The sequence below is a fragment of the Lagopus leucura genome, unplaced genomic scaffold, assembly GCF_019238085.1.
Source record: "Lagopus leucura isolate 7727_CA_CO unplaced genomic scaffold, USGS_WTPT01 Super-Scaffold_73, whole genome shotgun sequence".
NCBI lineage: Eukaryota > Metazoa > Chordata > Aves > Galliformes > Phasianidae > Lagopus > Lagopus leucura.
In genome coordinates, this window is record NW_024962252.1 from 28,537,348 (window position 1) to 28,562,722 (window position 25,375).

The 25,375-nt window shown below is 41.1% G+C and overlaps 1 protein-coding gene across 1 annotated transcript; it reads right to left on the reverse strand.

Moving 5' to 3' along the window:
- Nucleotides 1-1,427: 1,427 nt before the first annotated feature.
- UBE2J1 (ubiquitin conjugating enzyme E2 J1) lies at nucleotides 1,428-24,693 on the reverse strand. The gene is made up of 8 exons (XM_042862272.1): nucleotides 24,555-24,693; nucleotides 16,006-16,079; nucleotides 14,379-14,510; nucleotides 13,498-13,582; nucleotides 11,601-11,706; nucleotides 9,732-9,861; nucleotides 5,946-6,077; nucleotides 1,428-2,755 (listed from the first exon to the last, which is right to left on the reverse strand). The coding sequence occupies exons 1-8, from the start codon at nucleotides 24,583-24,585 to the stop codon at nucleotides 2,486-2,488; spliced, it is 960 nt and encodes a 319-aa protein (XP_042718206.1). The 5' UTR covers nucleotides 24,586-24,693; the 3' UTR covers nucleotides 1,428-2,485.
- Between the last annotated feature and the right edge of the window lie 682 nt (nucleotides 24,694-25,375).

Consider the following 25,375-nt stretch of genomic DNA (forward strand, 5'->3'; position numbering starts at 1 on the left):
ACACACTGCACGGCCGTATCCTCCCACGGCACAGCAGCCCCCAGCTCGGAGCATCGGAGCGCCCCAATGCCAGCGCTGCACGATAGCGGCGGGATCTCCCGCTGCCCTGTTCCAGACAGGCTCTCAGAAGCTTCTCCCTGGGAGCCGTTCCCTCACCACGCTCAATGATTGGCCATTAATCCCCAAGTTTGCCTCAGCGAGCATTTCCACTGGGTCCTAGAGGATGTTTGCTAAAGCCATTATATAAAAACGGCAGTTCGGCACGCCAGCTTTTTGCTCAATCCCCTAATCTCAGGGCAGCGCTGTCCTCGTGCCAGGCTGTGTAAAACAGGGCTGTCCCTTCTCATCAGCCTCTCAGATTTTCTGTTTACTCACAAGGTGTCTTTTCCAACCGGGCGCTGCCTCTGCCACCGCATTCCGCTAAGGACATTCCACAACAGTGGAACAGTGGAACTTTGATAGCTGATTTTTTTCCCCCCTAGGTTCTGGCTCTTCATGCTGTTGAAGAGAAAAGATAAGCTATTTCCACAGAAAATTGTTTTATTTACTGTTAAATTTCAGATAAAAATTAAAACACAGCCTCCCCCCCCCAGTTATCTACATGCACAGCAGACTCTGCATATAAATCAGCAGCCAGTTGGTTTATGTGCCAGTGAATAAACATCCACGTTTATTTTTCTAAACAACAAGTATGCTGGCACAGCAGCATGGCTCTAGAAACAGAAACGTACACTCAGAGCAAAGCTTCCAGAGGAGCAGAAAGGCCAAAAGCCAGCACTACACTCCTGTGGGTCAGACTTCTCACACAGCTCTCCTGTGAGTACGGTCTGTAATACAGAGCAGGTATCCAAACAACACACCAACCAAGAATACCACTTTCAGAGACTATGGGACCTTCAAATTATTGTAAACATTTCTAACAAAATAAATTTACAAAGAGGAAAAACATCACTTCACAGAGGACACCAAACTGTTCTGCAGTGGAATGTGATCTGTTCAGTAAAGCATGTAGTTTTCTTCCATCTCTGTTCCACAAGCAAGAGCATCAACAATGCTATGAAGGTTTGTTGTCTTAAAAAAAGCAGATGTCAATAAGCCCCATTAGACACAGAACGGGCTTTATTTATTTTAGAGGTTGTTATAGTTACATTAATGTTTCAAACCACTGCCACGTACTGTACTTCACAAAATTCAAGAGCGTACTTTAGTAAGTACTTGCCTAGAAGCAGCATGAAAATCTAGCTAAGTCTGTGCTATTTGAAAACAAAACCAAGATTTAGTTACAGTAACATGGGTGGAAAATTATCCCACCAATTGCTTTCTTTTACTTCACTGCAATGCCTTAGAAGATTCTACAGACAAAACCTCTAAAAACTCAACAAGTTTTGGTCTATTGCCCGAATATATGATTTCACAGCATTCATGAGTATCTTACCAGTTATTTATTTTTAATAAAATAATAATACAGAAAGTCTCTGGGTCCAATATTGATTTCAGGCTACAAGCCACCAAAACAAAACAAATAAAAAGCTCTGAGATACTTAAAACATAACCGAAGACTGGCTTGAAACAGTTTGTTACTATCAAGTTTTAATAAATAGTTCTCTTAAGCATGTTCATATATATGAGAGCTTAAGTATAATAAGGTTTATGTTTTCTTTAGGAAATAAAACCACAAGTGAAACATTTGGCTTAATGCCCTATGTATACTTCTGGTATAATTAAAAGACAATAACTCTGGGTAAATAATTATATTACATATTTATAACTATTGCAAGAATAGCCATGTTTTACATTAACCTTCCAATTTTAAAAAAGCAAGATATACAGTTGAGAGTATTAGAAGAGGACATTCAAAACTTGCAGAAGATTATCCAGTCTTACCTACAAACAAATAAAAAAAACCAAAATAATGCAAATAGTTTTCTGGCCCCTTCTTTCCTGTCCCACTCCTTTCCCCCTTTCACACACACAGAGCAGAATCTCAACCAGTTTGTATGTGTTCTGCTCTAGAAATGTGTCACAGTAAATAAAAAGTGTTACAAAGCTGTATCACCTCTAAATTAAGAGCTCACTGGGCCCCAACACATTGTACTGATTCATTTTATAATTTTGTCTCCAATGCTAGATCTTATGCTAACTTATACAGGGTTGGTAATTGCATTTATTAAAAAAGTGAATCAGCCACTTTTTAAAATTGCCTTTTTTCAATTAATAAATTACTGTACCACCCCCCTCACATGTCCTTTAGCCTTACTACTTCACCACGCTCTCTCCAGCAATCTGTTGGGCACTGAGTTAACACTTCTTGCAGTCAGACGTCCAGCTTGGCTTCTCTTAAAGTAACGTATCTGCAGCTACATTAACATTCGTATGGATGTAAGCATACATACAAAAGTAATCTTTGTAAACAGTTCCCATGTCAAACGCAATACAGAACGTTCAGTAGAGCATCCAAATCACTGCTCTTACAATAGAGACCACCTTATAACTCAAATATGTACTCATTAGCCAAGCACATTCTCCGAAATATAAGAGCCGCGAGCGCAAAGGTCAGAAGGACGATCAGAACGGTGGATCCAGTGTGGTTGGGGTTGGCCCTGGGCTGCTGCACCCGATTAAAGTCAGTTGAAGCTGGAGCCCATCTCTGGCTGTGCTGCTGGGCACGACGCTGCCGGGGACTCAGGGATGTGTTTGTGGGCACAGACGCAGCACGCTCCTGACCAGCTGCTGTGCTGCCGGGCTGAGCTTCTGACTGAAAGGGAAACACGAAGAGCTGTCAGGCAAGGCAGTATGCAAAGCTGGTAACAAAGACAACCTGTAGAACTAAAATGGCCTCTTCAGATAATTCTTAATACTGATAAAAATGTTACCAGTACTTATTATATTGTTACGTAGAGCCAGTTTGTCCTCACATCACCTTGAGAAATCTATTTCAAGCAGTTCTAAGGACATGAAGTGTCTGAAGAAAGTCTGTCAAATAACATTTGAGATCTAGCTTAGTTTCAAATCCAGGTACTTCAAATACCTTTGCCTGTGATTTGCTCAACTACTTGCAGTTCAAGAAATCTTTAGTAATCGATCAGGCAGTTAAGTCTTCGGATCTTTAAGTCACCTATAGTGATAGGGAAACAAGTTTAGTAAAGCAAGGGAAGAAGAAAAGTACGAAGGGCTGAGATTAAGCACTGCTGCACTGCTTCCTGTGGTCAGTCGGGTCCAAAATTCTGCTCTCATCGTCATAAATATCACTGGGAAAACAAAAGACAAAACAAAATCCCTGGAAACAAAGGCCCTGCTGATTCCTGCACCTATGCACGCACATAACTATTGCCCTCTGCTGGCCACAGGTTTGGCTGCCGCTACGTCCAGTGACAAACGAGCTACGGCAGCTGCTGCTCCGCTCAGGAGAGCATCATCCTAAACCCGATCCACTCTCACTTTGTAGGTCCGAAGCCACGGGATTTGACATTCCACTGTCCCAATCCTGCTTCTAATGTTGAAAGGATAGAACTTGCAGTGTTACATTATGAAGAACGGTGACACAAACGCTGGAATTTAAGATTGAGCCTTGTCAAAATGTTTAAGCATTAAAACAAAAAGGTAGGTCTGAAATGGACGTTTTCAGTCCAGTGCAACTACTTGACAGCTTGCTGTTTACTCAGGTTTCTTGCCCAAGTAAGCAAGCTGCCTGGGATGCTCCAAAGAAAAATCCTGTAGAATAGATGTATTTCCACCTGGGGTTTTTAATCTGCAGAGACAGCCAAGAATAACACACACGCAGGTTGGTGGTTTAACACTGGATAAGCAGTTCAGCTCTACCACGCTGTTCTCTTCCTCTTTCCTTCTCAGAAAGAGAGGAGGAGAATATATGTTTAAAAAAAAAAAAAAAAAACAAAAAATCCAATGTGGGCTGAAAAATAAGGAGTAGTCTAATTCAAAGAAAAAAGATCACACAGAAGCAAAAGGAAAATATGTACTTCTATAAAGCTCACATATCAATATGTAGCTTCATTTTCTCACACAAGCTGCTCTCTCGGTAGTTGAATATTAGTTGACCTCAGCTGCACTATTTTATTACTCTTACTCTTCACCCAGTCAGTATTTTAGTACTAGACACTGCCACAGTATACTGCTTAGTAACAAGTGAGGTTTAATATCCCCCTAATTTATTAAAAAAAAATATGGAATAGCCAGTTTTTAGCCTGACACTTTGTAATTCTTATCATTTTTTTTCATTAACTGTGTACACCAAGGTGGGATATCTACCACACATCTGTCCACCTACATTTAGTGTATTAACATGGATTGAACTTCATACTCCCATAACAGCCCATAGCACCAGCCAGAACAACCAGAAGGATAGAAGGGCAATGTGCCCTACCAGTCTCTGCATAGCTCTCCAGCCTCCAATAACAAGTCCACAGACTACAATGAGAGTATAGGTACCAACATTTAGGTGACCACTGCTATAGGAGGTGGTCTCTCCAGCCCCCTGCATGCTTTGAGAAGATTTCTATTAGTTTTAGCACGAAAAACGGTGACCCTACACATGGCAGGGGGGTTGAAAGATCAATTTTGACTGAAGTTTCCTTCCCCATCCCCACTCCCCCCAAGAAAACGCTACCAGTTGTTTGGTATTTTGGCCAGTTCTACAATATAAGCCAGGATTTGTACTGAGAAGAATGAAACAAAATGGTTTATTAAATTCTGAGTGGTCTGGAAAAATCCTTCTTGTGGAAAAAACATATGTTATTAGCATGTTCATATTTCTACATAGCTTGAAAATATGTTGCAAACATGCAACAGATGGTCTGATGTTCTTTGACGTGTTAGAGTTTTTTTAACCAATCTGCAGCCCCATCCTCACTAAAAAACACAGCTTAGCTGGGATTTGTCTGCAATTTATCAGTGACTTTAGATTGCATTTGCCAGAGTCATAACAGCAGCTGCCTTGGCCCACTACCAGGCCTCGGTCACTTCTGAAACTATTATGTAAGCTCTATACCTAGCAGTATGAAGATGTAAATGTCATGTAGTTTACTTCAAATGTAAGAGTATTTTAGTCAAATTTAAAAGCTACAAGTTTCCAGTGCAACATTTTTTGCCTTTCATTAAGACCACAATTGGAAAAAAAATCTATTACATATCAAGCTGTTGGAGTGGGTTCAAAGGAGGGCCACAAAGAAGACCAGAGGGTTGGAGTACCTCCCCTGTGGGGGCAGCCTGAGGGAGCTGGGGCTCTTCAGCCTGGAGAAGAGAAGGCTCCTGGGGGAGCCTTATAGCAGCCTTCCCGTACCCAAAGGGGGTCTGCAGGTGTGCAGGAGAGGGACTTTTTACAAGGGCATGTAACGACAACAGGACAAGGGGAAACAATTTTAAACTGAAAGAGCGTAGGTTTAGACTAGATGTTAGGAAGAAATTATTTATTCTGAGAATGGTGAGACACTGGAACAGGTTGCCCAGCAAGGTGTGGGTAGCCCCTCCTGGGAGCATTCAAAGCCAGGCTGGATGGGGATTCAAGCAATCTGGTCTACTGGGAAGTGTAGCTCACAGCAGGGAGGGTGGAACCAGATGATCTTAAAGGTCCCTTCCAACCCAAACCATTCTATGATTCTATAATTCTGCAGATGGTAAATAGTATCTAAGACATAATACCGTAATGAAGTGTAACTTCATGTATTTAATGAGCTACTGGAAAAATAACTGCATGAAGAGTACTTAAATAGTCTTATAGTTTGGTTTTAAAAAGAAGAAAGTGAAAACACGAGATCTCTGTTTTCAGAAGCCATCCTGCATAATGTTTGCTGCAGTTTACATGAAATGCAGAAATTTGACAAGAAACACATGGATTGCATACTGGTAACAAAGCCTCCTATCAGTTACCATCAGTAGTGCAGATTTCACATTCAGACTATGCACTGATAAAACTCAGACATGGACCATACCATTGCACTCGCTGGATCCCGGAATGCTCGAGTTGCACCATCCTGCTGGGGCTCAGGTGAAGTAGCAGAGCAGTTCAGTCCTGCTGAGTTTGAAGGTTCTGCTTCGGACTTCCTGGACGAATTGACTTCTGCCTGCAAGGAATACATGCACACACTTCAGAGGTGAGATCAAAGTTGAAAGATTTAAATTTTCCTAGAGTATTCATTCCAAGAATGATGCCAACTGTATTTCAACACATCAACAGGTTTATGAAAATCTAACTCTTATGAAATAAGATTACAGATAATAAACACCAGCTTAGACAATATCCCAGTTTTATTTCGGATTTTCTTAGTTCTATTTGTTTGTGCATAATAATAGGTATAGCATTAAAAAAAAACAACAAAAGAAGAAAATTCTTCAAAAGATTACTGTGCCAGAAATAACATCATCTTTATAAAACTGCTCTTTCTCATGATGCTTAACTAAGTGCTGACTGTATTGTCACATGGGAACTAACACAGCCTGTTTCTCATCAGGGCACATTAGCTCCACTAAGTGCTACCTTGAGTTTGCTGTAGTGGTTTGAGTACTAGGATCGTCTCACAGCCAGAAAGCATGCGTGTGCAGGGCACTACCCTGCATCAGGCAGTAAGTTTTCATTAAGTTTCGGTGCAAGAACTAAAATAGATTTACACACCCTTATAATGCTGTATTACATACACATATAAAATGTCTAATAAGCATAATTTTTCAGAATTAATGTTTCACACTTTTGGAAATTTGAGATACTGGTAGATCTGTAGGAATATATAGAGAGTTGTTACCAAGCCTCCTCCTAAAACAGTATGTTTGCATTAAGAGAAGGACATATCATCACACTCCTGAATTGAAACACTTTACAGCATATACATACCCAAATTTAAAAAAAAGCAATTAAAAAACAAAAAGGTTGGGACCAGATAGTCTCCTCCCCTCCTTCCCCCCCCACACCGTGAGCAAGTCTCTCTCCCTGAAGAGCGTAATATTACATCTCCCAAAAGCTGTATCAGAATCTCAACTTATTCCAGAGATTACAGTTCCAAATTTAAGGATTGGTACCTGAGTTCAAACGGAAATATAAGTAAAGGTAGCAGGAAATACAAACTGGTTAGAAGCCAACCAGTCATGTAGGTAACAAACTAAGAAGATGACAAAATAATAATATTCTTCCACATTGCTGTTCTGTGTGGGGAAATCAAATCCCCTGTTTCTTGATGCTTAATTTTCTGATTTTCCTGGAATACTATTGCCACTGAAATGATCTGAACATGATTTTAAGATTTAAAAATACTTACAATCAAACAATGATAATACTGACTTCTTTTTACACTTGACTACTCGTAGAATCATAGAATCACCAAGGTTGGAAAAGATCTAAAAGATCACCCAGTCCAACCGTTCACCTATTCCCAATAGCTCCTACTAAACCATGTCCCTCAACACAACATCCAGCCTTTCCTTGAACACCCCCAGGCTCAGTGACTCCACCACCTCCCTGGGCAGTCCATTCCAGTGCCTGACCACCCTTTCTGAAAAGTAATACTTCCTCATGTCCAGCCTGAATCTCCCCTGCTGTAGCTTGAAACCATTCCCTCTGGTCCTATCACTAATGACACGAGAGAAGAGGCCGACCCCCAGCTCACTACAACCTCCCTTCAGGAAGTTATAGAGAGCACTATATGGACTACTATAGAGTTTAATATTAGGATAGTTAGGATAGAACAATTTATGGCTCAAATGCGGATCAGAAACAAATCAACACAGACTCATGGAATAATTTAGGCTGGAAGGGACTTCAGACATCACTGGATCCAACTCTCTCCTCCAAGCAGGGCTGTGTCCACTCAAGTTTCAAGCCTCTCTGAAGCTGGCGATGCTACAGTTTGTCTGAGCATTGTGCTCTGGTGTTTAACAGCCTTCATGGTGATTTTTTTTTTCCCCCCCCTCACATTCAGTTGGTACTTCCTTTCCTCAAGCATTTGATTTACTTTAGTTTATTAAAGTATTAAGACTAGTATACTAGACTGAAGTCACATTAATTAAAAAAAAGTACTCCAAAGTTTACCAATTTAGCATCTTTTTCCAGCCTAATCTCTCTTTTCTCCAGGAGTTACCTTTGCTCCTGGAAAATCCAGAAACCTCACAGAAAATTGAACAAATTTAAACATAACAACGAAAGTGGATGGAAAACTAATTTTACTGCATAATATGCCTTATAATGGCATCATGTGGATATAACATTGTTTTACGGAATAAATTCTTATAATGCATATATGAGTCATATCTTTTAAGTGGAATGGTATTTATGGTACATAACATCTAAAACGAACAAGATTTGCAAGTCAATGTTATTATGTTAAAAACTGTTGCTATCAAACATGTAAGCTTAAAGTGGGAAAATTAAGGGAACACCTTTTCCTCTTGAATTTCGTACTCTTTTTTCAAGACCAAACACAAGTATTTTAAAAAGTTATCATTTTGCTTAAGGCTGGTATGAAAGAATTTCTTATAATCCTAGGATCTAGAAAAAGTTAAGGAATCTCTTCTACAAGGATGAAGATAATGTAGATATTGCTTATGTTTTTTACTAGCAGAGAGGCTCACCCAATTTACACACCCAATTGGCTATTTAAGGAGAAATCCTATCCCATAAGTTGACATGAAATATACTCAAATTATTAAAAACTTCTGTATTTCTGTACTCTGCTAGTAATTCATACTATTTTGCTACAAACATGCAAATTGTTTCAGTCTAACATGACATGAATGATAACAAAGACAACAACAGAGGTGTAGGAAACTAAAAAAAACAAACAAACAAACAAAAAAAACAATTTGAGAAAGGGAGTTAAGAGCACCTACAGAAGAGGGCTAATTTACCTTGCATTAAAACAAAACAGAATGAAGGACTGTAAAGAGAATGTTAAACCCTGAATCATGTTCACTTATTCCTTTAGTGTTTTTTCCCTTCAGAAATTGAGTTAAATACATGGAATGCGTCAATGGTCTTTAGAGACTGACATTCTTAAATCTTTCACTTCAAAAACTTTAGTCTTGAGAAGAAAGTATGAGAGATGAGTTCTTGAAAGGAGAAACTGTACTAAAATATTTCTGCAATAAAGACTAGCAGTGCTTAAAAAACTAAACTCACACTTTTTAAATCTTAAACACTGTAAAGAAGATGGGCAGTGAATCTAATTTGCTTTTCTGGGTGGCTCAGCTTCAAAATTCTGTCTGTGCTTCCTCATCCTCAAAAATATCTGGTTGAGTTCGTAACCGTAAGCATTACATGTAGACTCCTATATTAACATGTGTAGGCGTGAGGTAAGAAAAGAATGCACCTGTCTTGCAAAACTGGCAGTGATGAAGCAATCTTCACTCTCATAGCACACAAAACAACCCACAGTCTTTAGGACAGTGTTTTCCTAGTTTTCCTAGCACATTTCTGACAAAGTCTGGAGAATTTAATCGCATTATAAGTGAAAACATAGAACTGAAAGCAATATATGCAGTTTTTACCAGAGTAGCTATCACTGAAATTATTACCAATTAATCAGTACTTGAGATGCACAGTTTATAAACTGTCACATTTCCAGAGATCCATTCCCATTTTTCTCCTTCAGTTTGTCCTTAAAAACACAAATTTTCATGTAGTAATCTATGAAGGTTTGTGAAATAACTTTTTTCCACAATTTGCTTTTTTTTTTTCCCCCCTCCCAGTTCTGTACAGCAGAAAAAAAAAGATGTTTGAACAGTTACTACACCTTGAAGCTAATTTGTCTGGCAAGTTCTTTAGCCTCCTTGTCTGCCTGGCTTGATCCACTTCCTGATGTTAGTGGTAAGAGAGCTGTCTTCATAGATGTGCCACACATTTCACAACAGAAGTCTTGTGACCTGGCCACAAAATGACAGAACTCAGAATGACACATTCTCATAATGTTCTTATATGCTTGGCTAAGCAAAGCATTTGCAAAGCAGTCCATATAATGATGCAGTTTCAAGACCAAAAGCCTTTTTCCCATCCCTCATCCCCCATGAACTGCATTACCTTGAAACATGTTGAATAGAGTCTATACTACAAATACATATTCTGTCAGGAGTTTGTACCTCAAATCCAAGTTTCTGCTAAAGCATTACCTTTACTCTTGCGCACAGAATTTGTCTATAGTGCATATTGAAGGCAGTTCTTCAAGCTGACCAGAGACCAAACAGCCTTCATAACACACTATCCAGATCAATTCAATAAACCCTACCTCTCAGCAGGGTTTATTAGCTATATCACAGTGCCACGCTGCAGGCTGCTGATTAGCTCAGAGCACAGGCACAGTAAACTCACACCCATCTGTTAAAAAAAAAAACAAGGGCACTTGGCCTCTGGTGGCCATTTAGTTCAACTAGACTCCCTTCAGTAATTCCTATCAACACTGTATCCTGAATTAGACACAGCCCCAGCCCACATCCAAGACTGCAGGTGTAGACTGCAGCATAGAGGAAAGATCACCTTTTTCTCCACATGCTGGTAATGCCATTCCTAACGGCCCAGGAGGCTGCTGGTCTTTGATGCAAAGGTGCATTGCTGTGTCACAGCTAACTTAGAGGCACCATGACCCCATTTCTTTTCCTGCCAAGCCAAATTCCTGCTAGTTGGTCCCAGCTGATACTGGCATTATTTCTCCCCAGGAGCTGTACTTTGCATTTCCATTTGCTGAACTTCTTGAGATTTCTCTTAGCCCATTTCATCAGCCTGTCCAAATCCCTCTGGATGGCAGCACAAGCCTTTGGCATTTTAGAGGCTCTTCCCCATTCTTAACAACCTGCAAACTTGCCGAGGGCACACTATGTCCCACCATACAGGTCATTAATGATGCTGAATATCTCTGGTCCCACCATCAACCCCTGGGGTACACCAGCAGCGAATGACTGGCCTCCAGCTGGATTCAAAATCCCTGACCAGTCATTTGAGCCAGGCTGCTCAGCCAGTTCTCAACCCAACTCCCTATGCACTTACCTAGGCTATGTTTCACAATTTTTCCTCTATGAGGATGTTGAAAGGAAGACAGTACTGAAAACCATGCTAAAGTAGAGATAAGCAACATCCACTGCTCTTCCCCTGCCTACCAAGCTAATAATGTCATTAAAATCCCAAATATAATTAAGTTAATTTCCTAAAAATTATTCAGAAGCCATTACTTTAGATTGTTGTTGTTGCTGTTATATTATGTTCCTGAGGGAAAAGGGGCTTTGTTGTTGTTTTCTCTATCACTCACTCTTACTCCATCACATTAATTTTCCTTATGCAGGACGATTACCATTGTGATACAATGTTACTCACATCTCTACCAAACAAATTACAGATGAACTTCTAATTTGACCACACAACCTTGGCAGGAGCACAGCACTCCCCAGGTAATTTGTTCACCCATAAGTCTTCAGCTTGCATAATATTCAGGAAAAGAAAAACATGTAAGGCACAGAATATTCCACTGTTTTGGTTTTGCTTGTTTGCTTTGCTATTTAAATGTGAAGTAAGCTCAAGAGAACAGTCTCCTGACTTACACTACTTACTGCTTAATGCCTTACTCAAAAAAGACAGTGTATGTGCATTTATCCACAGTAACAAAGTTAATACATACTTCTTCGCGAGAGCTCTTCTTTCTTCTGGTGTATAATCCAGAGATCCTATTGCTCCTTCACCTTTGGTTGGCATAAATCCAATAATTGCTAGTAAAGCTGTTCTTACTAAAATAGGAAAACAGAGGTACAAATAAAGTTGCAGAAATAATGGCTACTTCATCTTACTCTGCAATGAGTAAGACGGGTTACAGTACTGCCCATAAAACTTCTGTTTTGTCCAAAAGAGCAGTCTGAGTTTCACACACGCAGAGCTGTTTGTTTCTAAATACAGAACATGACTTCCCATTTTTTGAACTTCACATTAAAATGCAAGTCAAAGTCTTATTTTACCATCAGCCAACACAGAGAAGGAAAGCTAAGCTGTCACAAAAATACTATAGAGTTCCAAACTTTACTATTATGCTCCAAATAAAAACGGATATATAAATGATAAGGAAGAAAGATGCAGATTCATAAGGCATCCTTCTTTTTGTGCATACTTCCTATCAGACACACATTCTGCCATTTAGTGCACAGAAGCTCAGTGATTTTCTTTTATGAAGTGTACTGCAGAATTTGTTCCCTTTATGTTTTCATGTTGGGTAAGGAACTAACTTAAATACAGATAACTCAGAACTGTTGCCTAAAACATCTCTTTTTGGAATACTTATCCTCCAATTCTGCTTTACATACATTCGTGAGATTTAAGAATTCAAAGCAGCTCGCCAGAAGATTTGGTAAATAAATATAATATGAAAAAAAAATCACAAAATAATACAGGATGCATATGCACTCCTATTCCAAAGGCTATTTTGTGCTCTTTAAAAAAAAGTAAAAGATTTGACAGTACTTGAATTCCTAAGATCTTACCAACATTATTTTAAAAATGCAACTGATATTCAAAGAAATAACTGATATCCTGTACTAAGCAACACAGAATCATCACCTTGGATCAATTGTGCCAACTCAGAAACCGTTCAGATAATAAAACCTCTTTTAAAAAGCATGGAAAACATTCAGTTATTCTCAGTTTAGATCCCATGTCTTTCCTCTGGAGTGGTAAAGCATTAGAATGAAAGTTGACCACTCTCCTCTCAATCAACACTCAGCCTGATTTTAGTGATTAGACAAAGGGGGGGGGGGGGGGGAAGTGAAACAATGGAATTTAAAATATTTATGTGAGAATGATTTTTAAAAGCTAAGAATATCTCAACAAGTCTGAGAATTTTTATTTGGATGCACAAACATTAACAGCTTATCAATACTCCTCAGTTTCTCAATCTTTCCAGTTTGTGTTTATTGACCATAGTTTCCAAATCTTCCTGTGTCCCTCTTTCACAGCTTCACATTTCTATAACTCTCCCATTCTTTTGCTCCCTCAAAAATCTGCCTCCCCTTCCACTATGAGCTCTATTCATTTTCCCACACATGCTGCTCCTGGCAAAAATTAAGTACATTTAAGAACATGGGTGTGTTTGCATGGGGTAGAACACAAGCAGCAGAAATTGCATCTCATATTCTTACTCAGAGCTAGGAAGGTGATCTTTATGTTCTGCTTAATATTTGCAGTATCAATGCAATTTCCATTTATTCTCCTAATGTCATAATAAATAAATAAAAAATCTTGACACTAGCAGAACTGCTTTGTAATTCAGTCAGGTTTTGTCAAACAAACCAATGCAAATAAATAAAGTAATGCACACAAAACCATGAAAAGAGGTTTTTTCTCCTGCTCACTCCTCAGCGTGCAGCAATTCCAGAGTTTCTCAGAATTCAGGGAAGCACATGAGAGGAGATTTGGCATGCATACTAAGAATTAGTCCAAGGATCAAGAAAGATATTAATGAGGTGCTATTGTAGTGTTCTTTGTAAGATTTTTCAAGTGTAAATATGATTTTCAAATAATTTGTTACTTACTACTCCATGAAGGCTGCCATGTTTCAGGATGATGCCCTGAGATGCTTAAGCAAATTTTCTTCCCCACTTCAAACCTGCCATTAGCCTTTAAAGAAAGGAGGATATAATAAAACATGGTTATTTTGTACAAAGAAAACAAGTTATTAAGATTATCATAAATCCATATGCAAACAATACTTGTAACTGTATTACCACCAACCTCACAAATATGGCATTCAGCTTTCCCAACAAAGAAGTCTGCCAACTCCCTTCATTCATGCACAAAGAGACTCCTACCTGATACGTCCCAGTGTGCCATGATGGCTTGCCTGTTGCTCCTGTAATCCACACACGTGTGGAGAGTCTGAAAATCTATAGCTCTATGAAATTACACAGAAACACAGCCTTCAGCCATATCATAGGTGTGCTTTACACACGTTAACAGAGACCACGTAGATCATGTAAGTTCACATAGCTCCAACCTCCTGCTATGGGCAGGGTCATCTCCCACAAGGCCAGGTTGCTCAAAGCCCCATCCAGCCTGGCCTCGTGCACAGTGGTGGCAGGCTGACAAATGGACAAGGTGATTTTCGTGGTCATTTCCAACCATAATTACTCTCTTATTCTATGACCCACAGAGACAATAGAAAGATTAGACATCCATATAAGCAATTAGTATTAGTCTTGGGGAAGCCTTCCGCTTGTAGACACAAAACTCCATCTAACCACAGAATATCAAAGTAACTTTGAAAGACTTCTGTCACTAGACTGGGAGCATTAATTGTACTATGCCCCCTGTCTTATAAAAGATAATGTTAACTTAGGTGACAGGAATCTTTCTCTCAGATACCCAAGGTAAAAATGAACATGTAAAAAAATGAAAAACTAGTACATATTCTTACCGTCAGCAAAATAATGCTTGGTGGTTTCATGGGATATTCAGGTGGAAGCACTATTCGTCCGTGATATATTCCTCCATCAAAATCTGAATCTGGAGGACCTCTCACAGTAAAGTGCCATTCAAAAAGATTATCCTAAAATACCCACACCAAAGGAAAAAGAAAAACATGTCAAGGAAGTTGACATGTAATCATCATTTCTTTAGCCTCTGTTCTAAGAAAATAATGAATGGCAAGTTTTAAAAGAAGAAAAAAAAAAAATCAGATAGAGATTAAGATAACCAACAGGATAAATGAAGTAGCTTCCCTGGTAATTTTCTTACCATATGACTTAGTTGGAAAATTCAAATGTATCATTATTCAAGGTCTTCACCTCTATCTGTGCCTATTATTAGAACAGTTTTATTTCCTGACATGTGGAATATAAGAGTCAAATATGGGAAAACTCAGTCTTTGCCCCACTGAATAATAGTTTATACAGAACTGGAGGGCTCTCTTCAAGTAAGAACATTAATCACAGACTCCTACAAGATCTCCTCTGTGCCAGGGCAACACAGGGATCTGATGCAAGTTCCTGAGAATTCCCATCCTCATTTGTTTTTCCACAGACTCACCACTATCCTGCCTTACTGCAATACACAGAGTTTGAATTTCAGAATATTTTCATTGGACAAGGAAATAACTTCTTCTTAAGTATTATTTTGGGAGCTCCGAGTTTGGCTTTGTGCTTTAGATATCCTGATGCTCATGATTCCTTGGACAAAACAAGTCCTACTATTAACACTGCAGTCCAATGAAGCTTGCTTTTGGTGAATAAGGTCTCCTAACTAATGCTGAACATAGGTATCACATGCCTGTGACTGCTCATCTTGCTACAGCTTTTCCCAAGGAAGGGAGCTGTCAACATTTCCAGCATTTCTTCTCACATACCACTGTTCACTTCTTAATGAGTCACTTTTCAAACTGCAAAATAAAGTTTTCATTTCAATTACAAGTAATTGCATGAGCTAAACCTTACGTCTCACCTCAGAAAGAAAACGAGGTACAGACCAAGGTTAGTCAGTAGTAAAACAGAAACATGCTACCAGCTACAAGCATGTTTAATATGCTACATATTTCTGAAAGCAGTCAAATCAATTCCCCAAACTGAGCAAAACATTAACTTTTATTTTTGTGATTACTCCAGAAAAAAATCAGAACGTGTTTCTTTTTATGCTTCTAAGCACCAGAATTCCACCATCCTTTCAACTCAAAACCCTCGTGTGACGCCATGTTCTGGATTTGGGATGAAAATAGTGGTGGTAACGCTAATTTTTGATTACTGTAAAAAAGCTTAATTAAACTTAATAGTCTCAGGGAAGAGAAGGGGGAATAAACATATTGTACCCATGTGACAGAACTACACAGAATATGAAAACACTATTATTGTGTACTTTCACTAAAAATCTCAGCCCACAGTACTATTAAATATAGAATTCTGCTCTTGCTTTCCAAAACATCTGAAGAACTGAATTTACTTTAAGATAGTTTGCTGCTATTTAAATATGCACGTTTAAAGGTATATAGAGGACTTATAGCATATACTACAGAGCCTTATTACATGCTGCTGCAAGCACATGGGAAAACAAACCTCCAAAGGCTGTGCATGATAATGATCTGTAGGATCCTTCAGTTCTGCAGCCTCTTTCATCAAACGTTTGACAGCTGAAAGAAAGAAACATGAAAATAAAGAAAAATTAACACATACTGCACACAAACATATGTAAACACTTTGGAAAGAGCTCCTTTCAGCTAACTAATACTTCTAACACATCACAGCTTTTCACTAAGTTAATAACCCAAGATACAAAATAAATTGCTCACACTGAATAAATCTTTTAAATGACTCATTCAAGCACAGAGTTATAAAAAACATTGCATGGTCACAAAGTTTCTCAAAAGAAAGCCTTAGCAGCAGAATTAAAGTAGCGTTGCATTATTAACTTCATCAAAGACTAAGAGAAAAAACAAGTATCATTAACCGAGTCCCAGCTTTCAAAGACAAGATGTAAGAGACTACCAATCCTAGTATTTTACCATAAGAGGTATATATTCACCTTTGAACAACTGCTGGAAATCTTTAACCTGACACCTCTTATGATCATTATGTGATTAGTTCCTTAATCAATCCAAAGGAGATCACAGTAAGATTAGAGAGAAGCCAGCACAACAGCAGCACAAGGAGATCTGTGTTTATACCATATTAGAAAACACATTCACCCAGCCAAAAAATTGGCCCAGTTCTCTGTAATCTAAACTTACTAACAAACATAGACACAATGATATTCTTCTATTCTAATTTCAGCACAGCCTTCACAGTTACTCTCTATCTTTCTTTTCAAAACAACCAGCACATCTCTCTTTGCTGCATCACTTTCTTCCTTCCCCTTCAGTAATTTTTGTTTTCAGTGCTTGCCCAGCCAGGTGCTCTCATGAGCATCACGCAATAACTCCCAATAGGCCCAGCCAATCCAAAAAGCAGAGTGAACACAGGAATGACAGACAAGAAACTGAAGGATGTCACCTCATGTGCAAGATTAAAAAGGAAGTCATTACTACCTCTTGTTACTCAAAAAAACAAAACAAACAAACAAAAAATCTAGCAATATCAGTTACCCCCTTAAGAGGATATAATGGCAACAGGATGCCCTACTCCATCAGCTGCGGCCAGTTCAAGCCATGAATGTCTCTCCCACTCACGTAATTATATCCACAGAAAGAAAAATACTGCCCAAGTTCCCTTTTACCACAGCTTTTGAAAACACTGTGAGTAAAGCACAATTCCTGGATTTACACCACCCAACTCTGTGACCTGCCTTGCTTCCACAATGCTATGAAGGAAGCTACTCTGACCTCCCCACTATTTTAATTTCAATTTACAGTAAGGAGCTTTTTTCCTTCTTTACACTTCCTGATAATTATAAACAGGACAAAATTAATTCTGTCCAGAAAGCAAACATGCTCCACGGGAGCTCTCTGCTGCAGCAGGAAATACTGGCAATTCCTCACAGAGCTCCCGAGGTCACCCACTCTGCAGTGGAACAAATCCTACCAAGTAAAACTGAAGAATCTGAAAAATGAACATAACAAAGCCTACCAAGACTTCAACAAACAAAGTTAGTTTGTACCTAGCCTAAAAGGAGGGCTCTGGACACACACAGCAGCACTTTGGGCCTGTCCCACCAGGAGCAGCCCGCATGCCTGCAGCACAGGAACACAGGGATTTGCACCAGGAATGAACCCAGCCATCTGCCAGGCGTGGAGAACAAGCAGCTAGGCTCCTCTTAGACAGAATTTCAACACAAGAAGTTTAAGATATTTTTTAAACAAAAGTCAGACTATAGATATAAGCCTACAAAACACATACTGAAAGAATACAAAATCCTATTCCACTCTTGGCACATGAAACACACCAAAATATACTGCTTAGCTTTTCTATATCAAAGATAAATTGCTTGTAGGAAGTTTTTTTTATATTAAACAAGGTAGTATGTTTTCAGAAAAAGCAGTATATGTACTTCCACATGTGACAGGTACACTGACAGGTAGAGGAGATCTACCTCTACCAGGTAGAGGGTTCATCCTGACAGCATAGGATTCAATGTTTTTCAAAAGCCCTGACTTCATTAAGTACAGCTGCAGAATACATAAACACAGTCCCTCCTTTAGCTACAGTTAACTACAGTGGAAAAAATGAAAGTAATTCCTGCAGTCTGCTAGCAACAAGTGCATGACACTCATCCAAACTTGGTTTAGAAGAATCTTGATGTGAAACATGGCATTTCAACCCACTCAAAAAAAAAAATATCTGTGTGATGGACACACGTATGGCCAGTAGGTTTATTTCTATTCAAAAAGTATTTTAGTTAAATCCTACTTCTTATTACGAATAAGTCATCCTGCAGTTTGTCTTGAACCATGCCTGAAGTTCTATTCGTGTCCTCCTGCTACTGTGCTCAATTTAGAAAACTCTGCACCTAGGAGCTCAGGAAAACACTGTACAAAGAAAATGGAAATGATCAACTTCCTAAATGTAAATATTATTGCTTGTGATGGAATTTGAACACCTGTGGTATTTGTCTTAGTAAAATATTAACAGGTTTCTAAAAATAAGGTCTATCATGAATATAAAGATAGCCTGAAAATAAAGCAATTGTATGTAGCCAGACAGAGCCTTGTTTTAATACCAGTCTTCTGTATTTAACAAGGGATTTCAGTTCATTTTTGCATAACCAATGAACACTTTGCATTGCAATCCAACGAGCTGATAAGATAAGAGCGTTGTATTAATGCAAATAACCCATAACAAAGAGACTGACTGCAGCATAAGGAAGGTGACACTTTCGCTCAGGGGAAGCCCAGACTAACACTCAGAAAACAAAAGCCTCATACATCGCTACCAGCTTCCTAAAGGCCTGCCTTAACATCCACACCAAGTAGCAGCGCAGAGCTCCACGACAAGGGCATCAGTGAGGCAGCTCATGATGCAAAGCCCACAGCAGTGCAGCCTCATCTCTCAAGTTGAGTTATCAAATACTTTCAACTACAGCTCTATTACACGGAGAACTGTACTTTTTCAAGTTGTGTTATACTCCTAGAGACTGGTTTATAAGAACTACGCACGGGGAGCCTAACATATAACTGTGTGTGACCTGCAATGGCACCAGGTATCTGTGGGTTGATCCACTGCAGATGTGATTTTCCTGGACAGCTTAAAATCTGTCAATTGCATGCAATCACAGTAATTAAAACAATAAACAGGGTGGAGAGGGGTCAGGAAAGTAACCTGCAGAACAGCATCTTCTGCTCTACAACCAGGTACCTGGTGGTAACTACTCTAGCAATAAGACTATTGCCAAACTTACAGCTAAGCAGCACATGGCTAAAGCTTTTGTGCTCCACTTCTGCATTCTTCCTGTCTATTCATTTTTAGCCTCACTTTTCTTATCACTAAATTAAAATATGCCTTCAACCAGATTTTTTTAAAAATTCCTTTATATTTTTGTACATCTTTAAAAAAAAATTGACCATATTTTTATAAAATTTACACAGCTGTTCACAGTCACTCAATTCTGAACTGAGACCACATTTACAACTTCCTTAAGAGGACTGAGATACTTTTCTTTTTTTGCAAGAAAAGTTCACATCCCAGTCATATCCACCCAAAAATCATACGTCGAGAAGACAGATGAAGGTTCCTATCACCCCAGTCTTTAAGCCACTGATGGGCATCTTTTGAGATAACAACAAAAAATCTTACAGAACTGAAACACACAATTGCAGAATTATAATATCTGGGGCAGCCACAGGTTCCAAAATTGCTTTCATTTTAAAATTCAATTTGACAGTTGCTTTCCATCTTTGGGGCCTCACTGCCATCCTCTCCCACTACCCACATGACTCCTGCACTCATACAGAGTATTGAGAACTGAGAGGGGAAAAAACAAACAAAAAACAGGAAGGCTTTTATTGAGCCTACTCTCTTCTCACCCTCGGGAGCAACACACCTTCACTCTGTTTCCCTCAGAACAGGGAGCTACATTTCAAAGCAACTGTTCAGTCAACACAAAGTAGGATAAAGCTTATCAAGGGTAAGGTGCTTGTTGGATACATTAAGACCAAACAACATCTTCAGCCTGCCTCAAGTTTTTAATATCCATTCAACCTGTTTCCTTTACTTTCTATTGACTGTTTTTTAGTAACAGAGAACTAACATACACTTGGCGGCATGAAATGCTTCCTTACTTGCATAGAAGTACAGAGCGGAGAGAAAAGTATAGATTGTAGGAAAGCATTTCTTCACCCTGCAGTAAATGAATTAAAGACGACAGCTAAGAGGATCACCACCTAGGCATATTATGCTCCCCATGCATCAGGATCCAGAGGCAACAACAACAGCAAATGCAGGACATGTACTCCATGCCTCACTCCATTGCTGTCCACAGCCCCTCAGGCCCACATCAGTACATCTCTACATAAGAAGCCCTGCTAAAAGGAAACAACTCTAATAAAACCACCACTGTTGTTTGCAGGTTCCACATGAGCCACTAAGCAGGTGGTCACAGTTCTGTGTATGTGTCTGTGCTAATACCTGCTCCTAAGACTGGTGACGTCCCATGAGAAATAAGAGGCCAAGGAATCCTGTCAATGCAGGAGAGCGGCTGCAAGGTTTGACATCTGACCTTGCAGCAGGCTGAGGGTCACAACATTAAGGGAAAAAGCAAAAATAAAGATTAAAAAATAAAGCTAAAGTGCTTATTGCAAGTAGCTGTCAAATTTCAGAAACAGAGATGTTCTCTAACACCAAGAGGATGAGGTCTGTGTTTCAGTGCGCTGAGCTTTACTACTAACAGGAGCAGTTTATCAGCCATATGGTAGCAGGCTGACATACACTGCCTAATCCATTTTGAAATTTCAAGACAGAAAGCAGCTTGTCCTTTTAGAAGTGCCAAGAACAGAAATAAAAATATGAAGCAAAAGCTTAATAGGCTTTGCCTTACTGAGGCAATACAAAGAAGCGTGAAACACAGAGTGGTAAATTTTTTTCTTTCATACATTAATGATCCTTTGGGGAAGAATTAAAAAAATAATAATAATCACATTCATTGATTATGTGAGGGGCAGCTTCAGGTGGCTGCTCCACATCTCCTCACCCCTAGAGAGGACAGGTGACAAGGGCCAGCAGCAGCTTCACTCATCAGCCAAGCCCAGACAGCACTTCCACGCACCACTCTGGCTGAATGGGAGTTGCTGAAGCACCTGTGGCATTGCCCTGCTCGACATCGGGACAAAGGTGTGCAGAAACAGTACTCTTAGTTTGAGCTATATGAAAGCATAAAAAAAAAAAAAAAAAAAAAAAAAAGGCACCAGAAAGAGCAGCTGATCCTCATCACAAGTCCAGTGTAATGCACCTACTCACAGAAATAGTGCCCATGTAGCATCACTGAAGAACTTCAGCTCATATCACGGCTTTACACCAGAATTTGGCTTAAGAGCAACAAAAGAACAAGTTTCTTTCAATCAAATTTTCTTATTTAAAACATGTTCTTCTCTAATTGCAAACAATTTTTTTAAGAAGTCTGCTATCACTTTTAAATAAACTTTTCCTAATCTTTGTAAGTAGCACTTGCCCTCTTTACAACTATTGAGCAGACAGAAGTCAGCAGCTGGAACCAGAGTTTGCTCATGCAGAAGCAGTTTTCAACAGGCAAAGCCTCTCGTGCTGGTACAAAACAGTTATAAGAATCACAGAATCATAGAATCACCAAAGTTGGAAAAGACTTCCAAGATATCCAGTCCAGCCTTCCACCTGTCACCAACATTTACCACTAAACCATGTCCCCAGGCACACATCTAAATGTTCCTTGAATACCTCCAGAGATGGTGACTCCATCACTTCCCTGTGCAGCACTTGATTGCTCTTTCAGAGAAGAAAATTTCCCTAATATTCATCGTGAATCTTCCCTGGTGCAACTTGAGGCCATTCCCTCTCGTGCCGTCACTAGGTACATAGGAGAAGAGGCTGACACCCACTTTGTCACAACCTCCCTTTAGGTAGTTTTAGTGAGCAATAAGGTCTCCCCTGAGCCTCCTTCAGAGGAAACAGCCCCAGTTCCCTCAGCCACTCCTGTAAGCCTTGTGCTCCAGAGCCCTCACAGCTTTGTTGCCCTTCTCCAAACACACTTCAGGGCCCCAAAGTCTTTGTTGGGAAGGGCCAAAAACTGGACACAGTACATGAGGTGCGGCCTCACCAGAGCTGAGTGCAGAGAGATGATCACTTCCCTGCTCCTGCTGGCAAACTACTTCTGATACAAGCCAGGATGCCATTGGCCTTCTTGGCCACCTGGGCACACTGCTGGCTCGTGTTCAGTTAAGCGCCAACCAATACTACCAGGTCTGTTTTCTCTACAAAGTCTTCCAGCCACTCTGCCTCAAGCCTGTAGCACTGCCTAGGGTTCTTGAGGGCAAAGTGCAGGATCCAGATCTTGGTCTTGTTGAACCTCATCCTACAGACTTCAGCCCAGCTATCCAGCCTGTCCAGATAGGCCCTCTGTAGGGCCTTCCTTCACCCAAGCAGATTAACACTCTCTGCCAGCTTGTCATCATCTGCAAACTTACTGAGGGTGCACTCAACGTCCTCATCCAAGTTATCAATAAAGACACTGAAAAGGACAGGCCCCAGTACCGACTCACGTTTCTCATTACTGGAAATGGGAAACATGGTGGATTCGTTATCAAGTATTTCAGTACACTTACATTAATTACAGCCATCTTAAAATTAGAGCATTGTACACTTCCATCTTCAGTTGAATGGCAATTGTAAAAAAACACTACACCGTTTACACTGTACATTTAAACACAACAAAAGAAATTTGTAAAACATAGGAATATTAAATAATTGAATGTGCCCATCTACTTGCTCAGCAGAAAGACGTGCCAGACTAAGTGCTTTGTGTAAAAATAATTAACTCACGTTAATGGGTAAAAACAGTTGAAGAAACAGTATTTACTTGGAATTTCTTTTTGGTATTTAATATCTTCTGCTCATATTTTTACAGGAAGATTTACTGCATTATTGGCTTCTGAAACAAGTGATTTAAAGCAAATCTTTAACAGGCTTTCACCAGCCATATGCTACAAAGGATGTTTGATCTGGGGAAGCAATATCGACCTACTGTATGAGTCATTTATTTTTCCTGAAAGAGGTTTGTTTTGCAATAGAACAGCACAGGCGGTGAAAATCAAGTCAGTAAAGAGAATTTTCACTTGAAAACAAGAGAGTGGAAAAATGCTTCACAAATATTTGCCGGTGATCCCAAAGTTACACCATCACCACTACTTCCAGTGACGTGGCAAACCTGAACTGGTGAATATGTTTGCCTGCCCTTGAAGTACACATGTGCAGCATACCAGACTTTTTTTTTTTTTTTAAAAAAAAAGGAAATAAAAGAAATAAATCTACCTTCCTGGTATTTTAAAATATAACGAGCATATGACTTGCTTTGTGCTCCTCATTACTCAGTTAGGCAAGTTGGGCTTGAAGAACAAAGACAGAAAAGAAAACATAATTTAGCAATAGACACAGGCATGTTCTGTGAACAAGCCTGTCATTTGCATTTGCAAAGCACAAGTCATCTCGATGCTAAGTTTCTCCCCGCCCCCCATGCTGGTAATAGGACAGTATAGTCACAGTAACATGAAGTTGATAACACCTGCTGCCTAAAGTTGGGCTGGAGCAACAGGGGCAGGACAATGATTGACCCAGAAATGCAGCCAGCCCTCACAGTCCCAGAAGCTCTGCTGGAGAAGCCACAGAGGCACACAGCCACAGACAGGTCGCTGCCCCAGGAGGGAGCCCACCTGGACTCAGGGCCCTTGCTGGGAAGGGAATCCCTCTCTGCCCTTCCTGTGCTGTTTCTCAGGACATCACAGAATCATAGAATGGCCTGGATTGAAAAGGACTACAATGATCATCTATGTGCAGGGTCACCAATCACTAGACCAGGCTGCCCAGAGCCACATCCAGCCTGGCCTTGACTCACCTGAGGAAAACCCTCGTTTAAGGACTCAAAATGCTGCCTGGTGCTGGCAACACAAGAATTTTATTGCAGAAGCCCTTGAACACACATATACACGCACGTGTAGGTGTGGCACATAAAAACAGCACACAACAGCTTATGAAAAAGCCTCACTGCACAGACTTAGCCAACATCACCGCCCGTCCCTCCCCACCCGCAGGCCCGAGGAGCCAGCAAACACCTGACAGCACGGGCACAGCCACGTTCGCACACCAGCAGGCAGCAGTTCCAACCTACGCGTCCACCAACCACGAAAAAGAATAAAAAGGCGTGGACACATACAGACACGGCAGCGCCCCGAGATACTCTGCTCCCCTCAACGAGAGCTCCAGCGTCTCCAAGCACCGCGGGCCGACCCGCCTTGCGCAGCCGGCATCAGCAGCACGGCCCGGACCCGCCCGGCTCGCACTGCCGCTCGCCCCCCTTGCCGGCCCTCGCCGCCCCAGTGGCGCTGAGGCCGGGCCGCAGTTCTGCCCTTTGTTGGGCGAGCGCTCGGCCCCCCCAGCCCGGCCCGCTCCCTCCCGCCCAGCCGCGGCCCGAAGAGCGGCTTGCTGCGGCCTACCCGGGCTCTTGAGGTTGTAGCGGGCCTCCATGGCAGCCGGCACTACTCTCCCTCCGCGGCGTCTCCGGTGGTGGCAGCCGGGGGAAACCGAGGAGGAAGAAGACGCGGCTCGACCCGCCTCGCCTCGGGAAACTCCCCTGACGTGGCGGAGGGAGGCACCTGCCGTACCGGCGCCGCCCCCGGAGCCGCCCCGCTAGCAGGGCCGAGCTGCACTGGTGTTGGCTGCGGGCGGCCCGCGCCCAGCGGCGCTGTGGCAGCGGCCCGCGGGCGTGATTCCGTTGGGAAAGAAGGAAAAGGTCGATGACAGCCTCGGGCTGAGCGCGTGGGGACCCGCTCACACAGCCACGGGCTTGGCTGCCTTCGGAACGGAGTGCCGTCCGTGTTACTCCTGGGCTGAGCGGAACGGGCTCACTTCAGTCCTGGCTGGTGGAACGCGGGGGGCCGGGGCAGGACCACCATTCCCAGTGTACGTGGATGGCAGTGATGCTATGCTGAAGCTACCAGGCCTGGGGCTGGACTGCACTCTATTCCTTCTTTGCAGCGTTCCCTCTTCTTTCCTGCAAAATGTTGGAGGTGTTCCGGAACAGCACATGCCTAGAAAGAGGAGAGGTGTGGAAATGGACTGTGCCAAGGCAAGGAGTCCAACCACTGGGTCATGGCCTTGCGTGTCTCCATTATGCCTCTCCATCTCAAGCTGCCAGTCATGGCACAAGGAACTTGGGGACCTCACAGCCAGAGCAGGGTGCTTTGAAAACCATTGGCTTTCCACCCTGCTGCCAAACAAACAACTCATCCAAAACAGTTAACAGAGCTGTAGGATG